This window comes from Myotis brandtii, unplaced genomic scaffold (assembly GCF_000412655.1).
Source record: "Myotis brandtii unplaced genomic scaffold, ASM41265v1 scaffold931, whole genome shotgun sequence".
Taxonomy (NCBI): domain Eukaryota; kingdom Metazoa; phylum Chordata; class Mammalia; order Chiroptera; family Vespertilionidae; genus Myotis; species Myotis brandtii.
In genome coordinates, this window is record NW_005371843.1 from 749,408 (window position 1) to 762,159 (window position 12,752).

Sequence of the window (12,752 nt, forward strand, 5' to 3'; positions counted from 1 at the left end):
CCCTTGAACAATGTAGGGGTTTAGGGCACCGAACCACTTCACACAGTCAAAAATCTGCATATAACCCTTGACTCCCCCCAAACTTAACTACTAATAGCTTATTGTTGATCAGAAGCTTTACCAATAACCAAAACTGTCAGTTAACACATACTTTGTATGTTATATTATGATATATTCTCATAATAAAGCTAAAGAAAAGAAAATATTATTAAGATAATAAAAAATACATTTACAATATTTATTGAAAATATCCATGTATAAAGTGGACCCATGAGGCTCAAAGCCCCGTTGTTCAGGGTCAACTGTGTGTCTCCTCTCCCACCACCTAGCTAGAGAAAGCCACTGTTACACACAGGAGTTGTATCCTTCAGGAGCTTTTGGCAGAAGTGAGGTCAATACAACTGAAGAAAGCCATTCATGATGTCAGTTTTCACGCAAGTTACTTGGAGAAAGGAGTGAGCCATTGGAGCTGAGTGACAGTAGATGGTAATAGCCTAATTTGTCTTGGTTACAGTTTATTGGGTCCTTTCACTTCTTTGTGACCATATGGTCTAAGTACAAATGATTATTTCCTTTTTCCAGAGAAGAAATCAAGGTCTGGAGTGGCTACCTCACATCTCAAGGTCAACATGTGGGAGGGCTTGAACTCCGGGCTTCTCTCTTGTTCTTCCCATCTTCCTCAGGACATGAGGTCCAAGGAAGGTAAAGACTTTATTCCTCTGATCTCTCCTCTATAGGCCAGTGTGAAGGTTGCCTGCTGAGCAGGTGGAAAGCTGGGCTCTAGCAGCTGCCTTTTCCTTCCATGGTCCAAAGAACTTCTGTGTAAACCCAACCTGTCAGTCTCCTGCCATTCATTTCTCTTGCTTTACAAATATACAGTATGTTACTCTAAGCTTGCAGAAATTTAAAGTTGAAATTCAAATGAACCCTGGCAGTAAGTAAATGCTGTAACTATAGGGGAGCTTTTTATTCTTTATGACATAAAGAATAATAGTATTTGAAATAATACAATTCAAACATTATTGGAATTGGCTGAAAGGACAGGAATTGGCATTTGGATGCTTCAGTCAACACCATCCAGACTGGAAATTCAGGTACGAGGTGCAAGTTTTCAAAGCAAATATGACTATTTTTAGCATGCAGACTGTTTTCATTAGCTGTGGTTCCCTGCAACCTTTTATTTTTATTTTTTACTAGCCAGATATATATTTTTTCTTTTTTCCCCTTTAAGCATATCATTTAAGCCTAAATTAAGCATCAGGTAGGAGCTGGTCAACTGCTCTCATGGATAAAATACATGAACAATAAAAATTCAATGAGCCTAAATACATCACAAATAAAACCTAGTTCTGAGTGTGGTTGCGTGTGGAATTTCACTTTATCTTGATGTCTGGCGGGGGCTCATGGAGAAAAGCACACAGCGCTCCTTCTCTGGCACTTCACCTTGAGAGAATGTTGTCTCTGCGTAAAAACAAGATACTGCTTTCCAGACACCTTTAGATCTTCCTCCTGATGTGTTAATGGCACCTTTTGGGACATCAATCAACAAATATGGTTTGAGCTCTTGCTAGGAGGTCACAACCACACCAGGCATGCAAGGGATAGAAAATCCTAAGTGAGAGATACTTATTCTCTAGGTACTTAAGGGGTAGTTTTGAACAGTGAACATAGCCCAAATGGTCTATTTCTTGCTGCTAAACCTATGAAAGAGGCTGCTAATTCATCACAGCATCCTTCTCGTAGACTCTGTAAGCGGCCTTGTGATTGTCCTCTGACCAGCCATACCCAACCCGAAACAGCACGTGAGATGCAGCCCATGGACCATACCTGAACTGATTTGTGAGACAAAGGAAAAGACAAGAATAAAAATGACCAAGCACTAAACTCTTGGGAAAGGAGGTAGGTACATCTTCAACTCCAGTGATGACCTTCTCTAAAGAGGAAGGGTTGCCACTGGGTCTTGTTCAAATGGCTAGAACTGGGAGGGATGGAGGAGGAAAACAGAACAGATGCCAAAGAGCAGATGTGTGGACAGAGGAAATGAATATGGAATATGAATATGAATATGGAAAAGGGGTTAGAGAGTAGGGTTCATTATTTGTCCATTTTTGTTCAGAAACTTCCCCTATTACGGTATGTTTCCATTCATAAGTTCTAACCAATGGTTTCTGGTCTGTGGATGCCTGCTGGCACCCAAAAGTGAAATGTATCATATTCTGGAAGGTGTGTGAGCTCATTTTCAAAGAACAAAGATGACTCTGAGTCATACTTTTTGTGCCAATAAAATGGGTAAACTAAAGGTGACTTTAAAATACTGCCAAATCATCCCTCCACCAAGCTCATTAAAGAAAGCCTCCCCAAATACAGTCCTTTGGATTCATTATGGGCAACTCGGATGGTTACTTTTTGCTCCCCTGGATGAGAAAATGAAGGAAGCTCCAGGTTTCTTGCCACTTCTTGAAAATAGATGAAAGAATAAGCCGATCTCTGTCTTTTACAGTTGGGGTGTGTACCTGGCTCGAGGTAGAACTGGCTAGGATGACCTCGTATCTTCCCTTCAAGCAATAGCATTCTATATATTTTCACACTGAACTGGACAAGAATCCGCATATCCTGTTTTGAACATCTGCACAATTAGATTGAGGAGTTATTCTGGTTGCCTGAAATGGTCCCTCTTATGTTTTCTATCTAAGGGAAATATTACTCTGGTTGCCTGATCTTTATCCCTAAGGAGTGTGAAATGGTCCCTCTTATGTTTTCTATCTAAGGGAAATGATGGTGTAAAATTCATTAAATTCTCCTGAAATTGCCAGAGGGGACACATATATACTCAGCATCATTATCTTCTAGAAAATAGGCTTTGGAGAATCTTGGAGAAGTACTGCATAACAATTCATCTGTTGCTGAAAAGGACATGATCACAGGTGGATAAATGACCTGGCCAAAGTTCCTCCTAATTCCCATGTGGGTGCAGAAGTGTGTGGATTGGCGCCATACCCTATTATATTCAGGCAGGTGCCTTCTGATATCTGACTCCATTTCTCTGCTCCTAGCTATGTTTGTTTAGGAAGGTCAAAGAAAGAGCTTGGAATATCAGTTGTAGGAATGTACTTCGGGGCTGGATCTCCCAAATCTGAGCAGTTTGTAAATCCATTTTGCCCAAACTGCACAATGGGCACTCACGAGTCTTGCATCAACTTTCCATCAGATATCTGCTAGCCCCACGATATAGCAATCTTGCAACCTGGGGAGGATATAGAGATTTTTTTTTAAAGGAGTGGGCAAGCAGGAAAAGCCCAACAACCCATCTAGCAGCTTGAAGGTTTGTTGTATTTAATAAACTATGATGAATGTTGGCATTAAAAAATAAGTAACTCATATTCTCTCAGGTCACTGTGGCATCAACAGTCTTCCCTGTAAACCTTTTCCCTATTCCATCACCATCCCTCCAAAGGGGACCTACTAATTTGAATGGCACACTTGAAAACCTGTCCCACTACCGAGGATGTGGCATAGTGGAAATGGCGCAGGTTTTGGAGACAACAAGGCTTAGTTTCAACACCAGATCAGCCTGTTTCTATGTGACAATAGGCAATTTCTTTAATTTGTTCAGTCTGGCTTTCTTGTGGATAAGCTGGGAATGAGAATTTACCAATGTCACAGAGTTACTGCAGAGATGGTCTGGTATCTGGCACAGGGTACATGGACAATAACTGGTAGCTGACTCTGAGAAAACCCTTGTTGGAGACTTGGAGAAAGACATGGCATGGCTGGTGGTATCACTGTGGTGCCTGAGTTTGGTGGCTGGGGTTAAGCCTATGTTAGAAAGCCGTGTTGGACTTCTTTTTCTGAGATGCTGTTCATTTTCTTGTCATTTGGGGGCCTATTTATTTCTGAATGTGGTTTGTTTCCTGTTTCTCATCAATCCCTCTTCCTTCCTTCTGAAACCTATCCAACCTTTGTTTTCTTCCCAGCATCTTTAAGGAACATAATAAAGGCTAACACGACCACTCCCTTCCCCTAAGAAGATGAGAACATTTTCTTCCTTTACCCCTAAGGCAATGTGTCATAAGCTGGCAGGGTTCTCCTGTTCTTTTGAACTGGGAAGCTAGGCTGGTGGGACCAGGAAGTTGTGAGTATGAACAGGATGGATCCAAGGAAGAGGGATGGATCTCTGAGAATCAGCTGGATTTGCAGCTCTAGATTAACACCCCTGCACTGGAAGAACTGGGTAGAGCTGTGAGAATGGCAAGGAAGGTATAGAGAAGTCAGTTTAGGAATCCACCATCTAAGTACCTACCATAGCATCTACATTTAGAAGCAAAACTTGGTTTCTTTGGTGGGTATTCCATCAGAAATCATCAGTCTGTGCCCAGCACGTTGAACACAGCTAGGAAGATAGTCTGGTCTAATGTACCTGAAAGAGCTCACTCAAGCCATCGCTCCAGCACCTACTATCTCTATGATGCTACAATTTTTTTTTTCTCAGCTGTGTAGTGAATTGTTTTAAGGATCAATTAAGATAACATATGGGGAAGCATGCTATGCCTGGAATATAAGAAGCTATCAACAAACTTAGTACCTGGAACCAAGAATCTCAGAAAGAATGTTCTTCAAATCAACAACACAATGAAAAACAAGAAGTCAGAGCCAAGAGCTAAGGACAATAAAAGGAAGCAGGTTATTAATGAAAATAGTTGGGATAGTCTGGGAGTTAGAGGGAAAACCTGAACATGGCATTCATCATCTCTGCCTCCTGACAGAAGCACCTAACGCCCAGTTTTTACTAACTTGTATGACTCACGATATTAATTTGTAATAAAGAATAAAGAAAGAGAGGATTAGGGGGAAGGGGTCACTTGAGAGGCACGCCTATAGGGGTTTTTCTTATTGTTTGATGTCAGGTTTTCTGTTATTGTTGTTTATCCCTAGTTTGTTTTCCTTCTTGTCCTGGAGAGAAATTGGCAAAGTGTGGACTTGCATGAAATTATGAATGGGTGGGCTTTTAAGAACTTGCTGGTTCATGGGAAAGCCCCTAGTAAATATATGGTCTGTCCAGTCACACTTTCTACCCACACTTAACCTGGCTTTGGAAAATAACAAAGAAAACTTCCGCTTTTCTGGACTCTTTCACTTCAATCCCGTGTTCTTGGTAGACACAAGCCTGCCATCAAAAACGACGTTGTCACAGACACCATGGACTGACTGTTCTGAAGACCAAGCTTGGGCCTCTGAGAAGCTGTAGATGCTCCTATCACAAAAATAACAATGGGAATGATGATATGCAATGATACTAATAACTATGATGCCAGCTTCTGTGTGAAACATTTTATAAACCTTGTCTTTAATCCCCCAGGCAATGCTGTAAGGTAGGTATTAGTGTCCCCATTTTGCAAATGCAAAAATTGAGGCTTAGAGACATTAACTAACACACCACAGGTCACATTAAGCTTCCAGTGATGCTGGAATGAGATTCAGGTCCCTGGGGCAACACAGCTGTTTGACGCCATCACCCTGCACAGGTGCCTGTGATGACCTTCATCTAGTTGAGCTTTTCAAAGTCCTAAAAATTCAGACTTTGACTGTGTTGAATCCTCCTTCCCATCATCCCCCACCCCCTTTCTGGAATGGAAACTTTCAGCCACTGGGGAGTATGGCTCTAAGGCAGTGCTTTCTGATTTCTTGAAGACCATCATAAACTACAATTAGTTCATAATAATTAGCAAGAAACAAATGCTTCTTAAAAAAGCACCCATTTACTTAAAATGATTTTTAATTTCATAATGACTAGTATGTAATTATAGCAGAGCAGAGCTATTTAGTTTGAAAAAATAGCTTCAAAGATGAAAGCCCATATAGTGTTTACTTGCTCTGGGGTTCTAATTACTTTGAAAACCAGCAAAACCTCATATATGATTACTAACAGCATTCACTAGCTGCTTTGAGGGAAGCTGAACCAATTTTTTTTTTTGAGCTCCATTAACATGGGAAATAAATAATAAAAGATACTAGGGGCACTCATGCACTATGTCATGATCACTTCCCTGCTCTGTTGCCAGTTCAGGCCTCTTATGCTAGAGAAATAAAAAAAATAAAGCCAAACATGTCCTCCTGGTCAGTTTCTGAAATGAGACCAACAGAAAAAGACCAGTGAGGAACACAAAACAGGGTATTGTTTCTCTGTAATGTGTTAGCAACCCCTGGTCTCTTTAATTGGGTTTCATTACATTTCCAATATGTGCGTGCATCAATTCATCTTCTTTCTTCCCCTAGTTAAGATTTATGCAGTTTATTCATCACCTCGCCACAGTCATCTCAGCAGTTTCGTTTAGCAGAGTAAACCAGTCAAACCCTGTCAGACTTTTGGGGATGTCACGTGGCAAACTGCGGATTCCTGGCAACTCAAATCACTCTTGCCAATATGAGATTTTTCCGGAGCCATCCATCTTAGGGCCATCTGATATATCACATCTGCCTCTGTTCTTCTCCTAATTGATGGGCTGAGAGACACCTGCTAGATCTCGCAAACATCTCCCCAAAGCAACCTCAGGATAGGGGCTGCCGGGCAGCAAGGAGCTCAGAATGGCAGGCAGTTACACGTCCTGTGTCCTAAATATAATTTGAATGATCCGAGGGGCTTGAGTGGCATTCGCCGAGCCCACACTTTTCAGAGATCTCTGATAAGCAACGGTAAACCTTCCATGCATTCACTTGTATGCTCAGATGGTCGAAAAAGACAATGTTGCTAAATGTAATGGAACGGTCATTCACCATGGCTTCTTCGCTTACAATAGAGCTAACCGCATTGAGGGGTGCATGACACTTCCTAAGTGGCTGTCACCGATTCTAATTCTTGGTCGCACTGATTTTTTAAATGCTATCACTTTTCCGATGCCAACTCCAGTCTGCCTAATGTGCTGAAAGGCTACAGCCCTGCGCATACTTAGTATAGACTCAAATAATGTTCAAATACTCCTTTAGTCCCTAACAGCACGTCTGAGTCATTGGCCAGCTTGCATTGAGATACAGGGAGTAAAGAGCTGGATTCCAAATGTAGCTCTAATCAGAAAGAGGCAACCTCAGCACAATTATTTATTTGCGAGAGGAGTCTTTGGACTGGCCAGCTTGCATTGAGATACAGATTCCAAATGTAGCTCTAATCAGAAAGAAGCAATCTCAGCACAATTATTTATTTGCGAGAGGAGTCTTTGGAGCATTTCTAGGTCTTATCTGTTTAAATCATCAAAAGGATAAGGTTTCGGGGTGGCACACTCAAGAGCTCAAATAAGAAAGATTCCATGACTCACGAGCTCTTAACAATGGATCAGCTAAGGAGAGATTAGGGCCCTTATATAAAAGCATGGCACACGAGACAAATTGAAAAATGACCAATGTGATGTTAAGAAAGTTTAAGGAGAAAGCCAGAGAAGAAAATGGGTTATAAAAGTGCTACCTCTACAGTCTTTCAAATGTGGTTGTACTTCCAAAATCTCGGAATTAACAGCACTCAAAACTGCTCAGCCTCACCCCTTTATAAAGTGGCAGTGTGGTTTAGCAGAGAGCTCTGCGCTAGAAAGGAGTGACCTGTGTTGTAGCTTTCACCATGTACTAAACCGAGTCATTAAACCCGCCCTACAATAAAGGGGTTGGAGTAAACAGTGGTTCCCAACCAGTCACCCTCAAAGGAGGCAGTGGGCCTCCACGCACGAGTTTTGCTTTCAATTATATTCCCTGAAAGAGGTCACACTGGTTATTTTGTGCTAATCCAATACTCTAATTGGACGATCCTGTTTTTACTCAGTGGGAAATCAATCTAAGTACTACTTCATAAGTGCACATTGTAAAGAGAATCTTTCAAAAAGTAGAACTCATGGGAAAAAGCACATTTTACAGGGGAGCTTGGCGGTGGCCAGTTTAGAAATGGTTTTACAAACATCCCTTCTGGGTCAGGGTTTCTATTACTACAAATCTCTAAATATCTATGTTCTTCAGCCCCTTTCTGGTACCTTTTGGCTTTCCGTGTAGAAGTTTTTATTTAACAAACCCATGACTTTACAATTCCTTTCCACTCAATCCTATACATGGAGGGAGCGTTTTAATCAAACCTCACAATTTCCCTGGCTTACATGCACCTCGCTTCACTGCCCTAATTATTTTAATAAGCAGCTTAACTAAAATGCTGGCTTACATTTATATTTCAAGTTAATTGTGTACACTTCCTGGTCCGATGAAAACCTTAAGTGTCCTTCCTACTTGTGACAGTGTTTCACCGTGTCTATCTGTTAAGGGCACGAACAATTAAAGTAACTATTACTACACAGACATCTTTGCTTTCTAATTTCTTTCTCTCTCTCTCTTTTTTTAAGATGAACAATGCAAAGAAAAGATCTCAAAGTTCTGTCATTTTGGCTGTCTAGACGGAGAGAAAAAGAGAGCTCCCACCCAGGCCTGCAGAAGAGCTTAGATCTGGTGGATGGAAATGAAAACCTGGCAGTATTCGTGGGTCGGCCGAGAAGCCCAGGGGGTGTGGGTACCCCCATTCCATCTGCTGTTATCATTTAGCAAACGGTTTTCTCAAAGGGGAAGGTGGGGAAACAGGAAGTGGAAAAAAAAGAATGAACTGGAAAGTCACTTCCTAATCACAGTCCCCGGGGAATGGAAAACAGAATTCCCCTCATGGTCTAATGATTCTCTGGTATTTTTAATGAAACCAAATCAGGCGAGTTTCCAGCGTCTGGTTGATGTTTCAGAGGCTTCACCGCCACGTGTCCCTGGCTTTGAAAGGAAATATGTACTAATGTCCTGGAGCTTCCTTATTATCATCTATTACCATTTCGTTCCCAGAAAGATCTTTGCCGTTTTTCTAACGTGGACGGAAAAAGCTAGAGGAACCTGAAGATCCACGTAGACTGTCATGGGTTTGGCCTGAAACCACAGCAGCGTGACCTCAGAATTTGGGATCAGGTCCACGCGGAGCAGCTGACTCTTTGGTGACAACTTGTTAGGCACAAGGCAATGCATCCTAGGCATGTCCTGCTTTAAAGGCAAAAGTGAACGCACTGGCCTCTTTCCGTCCCTGCCCTTGCATATGGTCTATAAAAGAAGAAAAATGCTACAGGGTGACGCTTTAGAAGCAGAATTGTGTTGCCTACTATAAATCCCAGCAAGTCTGAATCAGGGGATTTGGGTCAATCTAAGAAAACACATTCTGGAATCTCTGAATCAAAAGCAGTATTTACAGATGCACAGAAAAACAACAACAATACAAGAATGAATACTCCTATTCTACACTGCTATGAGGCCAGGCTAGACTTTAATTTTCATGCTGTTAAAAAACACACACACACACAAAACCCAACCCCTGGAAAATGGAGCATGATTTCATTTATTTAGGCAGTGTTTGAAACTCAGAAAGGTTAACCAGCGTCTCCCAGGCCACACAGGTGCCCATGGAGAGGCCAGCTGAATGTTTTCTAGGTGCTGTAAGGATTAACCAGACCCATTCCCCCATTTTACACACGAGATGCTGAACTTTAGGGCCATCAGATATTGAGACAAGGTAAAAGAGTGAGTGTGAAGTGTTGAGGCTATGGGTTCACATACAGTCAACTCTGATGATTCATGATAACTGAAGGACTGATACTCGGATGGTTAGCTTCTTATAAGCCGGGGAAACGTCTGTTTGTGCTCGTCTTAGTGGTGCCAGAGACAGGCATTTAATCAATGGAAGGACAATCTATAAAATTGTAAACAGAAAATATGTAAGTCAATTTATGATTGGTTATGAAATACAACATTCTCTTTAACAGATTTATATTATATCTCCTTTTGGATTGCCTTTTTCAAACAAACAAACAAAAAACTGATGAAAATTGGAAGCAGGCATGTACTTCTAGAAGCCAGTTGAAAATGTGAAACCCAAAACACCCCTAGAGTGCATTCAGATCACAGGACCCAACTGGTGATATTTTCCACCCTTAGGGCTTAGTGTCAATTTCTTCAAGAAATCCCAGCTCCCTCCCACACACTCAGGTTCTCAGCTACAGATGAGATGTGGCCAGGAGAAGTGAAAGGGCAGGCGGATGCCCAAGGAGAAGGCACGTGCCCCTCACTAGGACTTCAGACACAAGACCGCTCTGTCACACCAGCCTCACCCTCAACTTCTTAGGCACTGAAGACACATCAAAAGCTGGTCATAAGCCCACACTGAAGTAAGATTCAGCACGACCTACGCAGTTGAACAGAACTGGCCCTAATTTGGGGGTATCCTTACATCCCAATCTAAGGGCAGCTTGCTTTCATGTCAAACACATCTGCCTGCCAGCGTAGGGGGGAAAACGCTTGGTCAGCAATGAGGCACGAGCTGCCATTCAGGGACATGAGCAGAGCCTGTGTGCAATGTCAGAGAAAGCTCCTCCTTCCAGACTGACAGCTAAGAATGCCATTTTCTTGCTCGGTGAGTGCAAATCTTTTCATTCCTACTCCAAGGCCCAGGAGCCCGGCTGTACATCTTAACTCTCCCCTTAGCTGCTCGGGCTGAAAAGACGGACAGGGGTGTAACACACATGAGCGATGTAGGTGCACACCACCATCGGCAAATGGAACACAAAGTTAATTGTTTCTCTAGCGAAGAGAGAGGTTCAGAGGCTAGTTTCCCCAGGAGCAGGGCAGGCTGCAGGCACCCGGAGGCGCAGCTGAAATCCCCACTGGTTACATGTTGCTGAAAGGTGACATTAATAATTTATGAACAGACCACTACACAAGACTGTATTTGTAAGAGCTACGGAGGGGTGGGATAAACAGGAACTTAACTTCTTAATAAAAACTGAAGAATGGAAAAGACAAAAAGCCTTTTGTGAGTAATACATGGAATATAAATATTATCTTGTACCTAACGGCAACAATTGGGAAAAAATCATGTAGAGTCATGCAACAAAAGAGGATGCTGTCTCTGCTGATCTGCTTTCTGAGCACATGGTTGGGTCTGAGTACACTTACCTGATTAAAGGGAGTTTTTGTAAGTGTTTAGGCTCATCTAGTTAAGGAAGGCTGGGGTGCATTCTATTTTGTCTTGTGTATTGTTAACAGAATTATCAGCAAAGTCTGGAGTGCAGGAACTTTATTATGTTATTATGTGAGAGAGAAAGAGAATAAAAGTTTGTTTTATTCACTTTAACTGCCAAACAGCTTTAATATGCAGTTTAACAGTTAGAATAAAACAAACTTTTTTTTTTTTACTAGAAAATTGAATAAACGGAGCATCCAAGGCATCTAGACACAAAAGAAATGGAGTTTGTCTAGGTCAGTTTTGGGCATATGGATTCACTTAGATCTCTTCATCAATTAGATACAATATAACATGAAATAAAAGAGAATTGGATTCCTTGACTCAGCTGAATTAAAAGGTCAGAGCTCTAAATGATTGCTTTGTTGCTTGAACAGCAAATTATTGGTAAAGGGATATTTTTACTTTTATGCCTTCATTTAATCTAGGTATTTATATACTTTTCTAATAGCTATCAGAAAAGTGCTGTGATGCAAATATATGTTGCATTTCAATATGTACATGGATTATATTTCTCATCACTCTACATCTTAGAGATGCTTTGAAGCTTTGAAATAACCAACATCCACTTACTGGGAAACAAAACCATGTCCAACCTACACAATAAAACCCCAAATATCAATGAATAACAAAGATGCATATTCCACATAGGAAAGTATCAGATGCTAGAAACTCAACTTGGTATTGTAAAGCCACAGCGATTTTTTAATTAAATACAAACCTAAGTTAGAAAGTATATGTAAAATCCTAGCATTCAAAGGACTGCTTAATAATAATAATGATAATCCCAGTTGTAATGTATTGTGTATTTACCAGTCAGTTCACACTGGGGTGGGCACTGAGGTGATCCATTGAAATAAAAGATCAAGTTCTTGCTCTCAATGAACTCCAAATATAAGTTATAAAAGGAAAGAAAGAGGAAAAGGACCATAACTGAGCATTTCCCATGGGCCAGACATTAAGCAAAGAGCCACACACATATGTTTTATACTCAGAATAACCCTCTCAGGTAGGTGTTACCAAGCCCAGTGTGTCTGTCCATTTTCACAAGCAGAGAGCTACCAAGACCTTCTCACCAGCTTCATCTCCCAATGCTCTCCACATCACTCTGCTTTCTGACACTCATTTTTCCTCCATTTCTCCAATGCAAAATGATCTTCGGCAAGTGGTCAAATTCAGCAAGATTAGTGGGGACAAGAGGGGCAGACATGGACATCTAGGCAGAGTCCAGAGAAAGGGTGCTGTTTAGATTCAGCAAAAGTAATACCGGCAACGGGATTAAGGAATAATTTTCTGAAAGGCTCTTACCACTTAGGACTGTGATGAAAGATGTGGGTCACTCTGGGCCTACTGACCTTACTGTGAAGATGCCTAAGGGGAAATTCTGCCCCAGTCAAGTTAGGTCAGAAATTCTGGGATGACCACATTGACAGAACAATGTAGGGGAAGCACAGAGGGAAGCAAGGCAGAGCGTCTGTAATGGGCTTTGAGTAAGAGGAAAAGGACCTTGGTCTCATCCAACACGAAGCAAAAGGTGTGCAGGTAGAACCCTCTAGAGCAGTGGTTCTCAACCTTCCTAATGCCATGACCCTTTAATACAGTTCCTCATGTTGTGGTGACCCCCAATTTCATTGTTACAAATTGAACATAATTATAGCATAGTGATTAATCACAAAAACAATATGTA

The 12,752-nt window shown here is 41.5% G+C and overlaps 1 protein-coding gene across 4 annotated transcripts in view; it reads right to left on the minus strand.

The window, feature by feature from the left end:
* The window catches only part of SAMD12 (sterile alpha motif domain containing 12), a 347,492-nt gene that overhangs the window by 78,163 nt on the left and 256,577 nt on the right, over nt 1–12,752 (minus strand). For 3 of the 4 annotated variants that reach the window (XM_005885853.2, XM_014533045.1, XM_014533048.1), the window contains one exon: nt 9,368–9,736. The exons of the other annotated variant lie outside the window; for it this stretch is intronic. In XM_005885853.2, coding sequence (XP_005885915.1) covers nt 9,717–9,736 — 20 coding nt within the window. In that variant the 3' untranslated portion in view covers nt 9,368–9,716. Of the gene's footprint in view, nt 1–9,367; nt 9,737–12,752 lie in introns of those variants that run through there. 4 annotated transcript variants of the gene reach the window in all.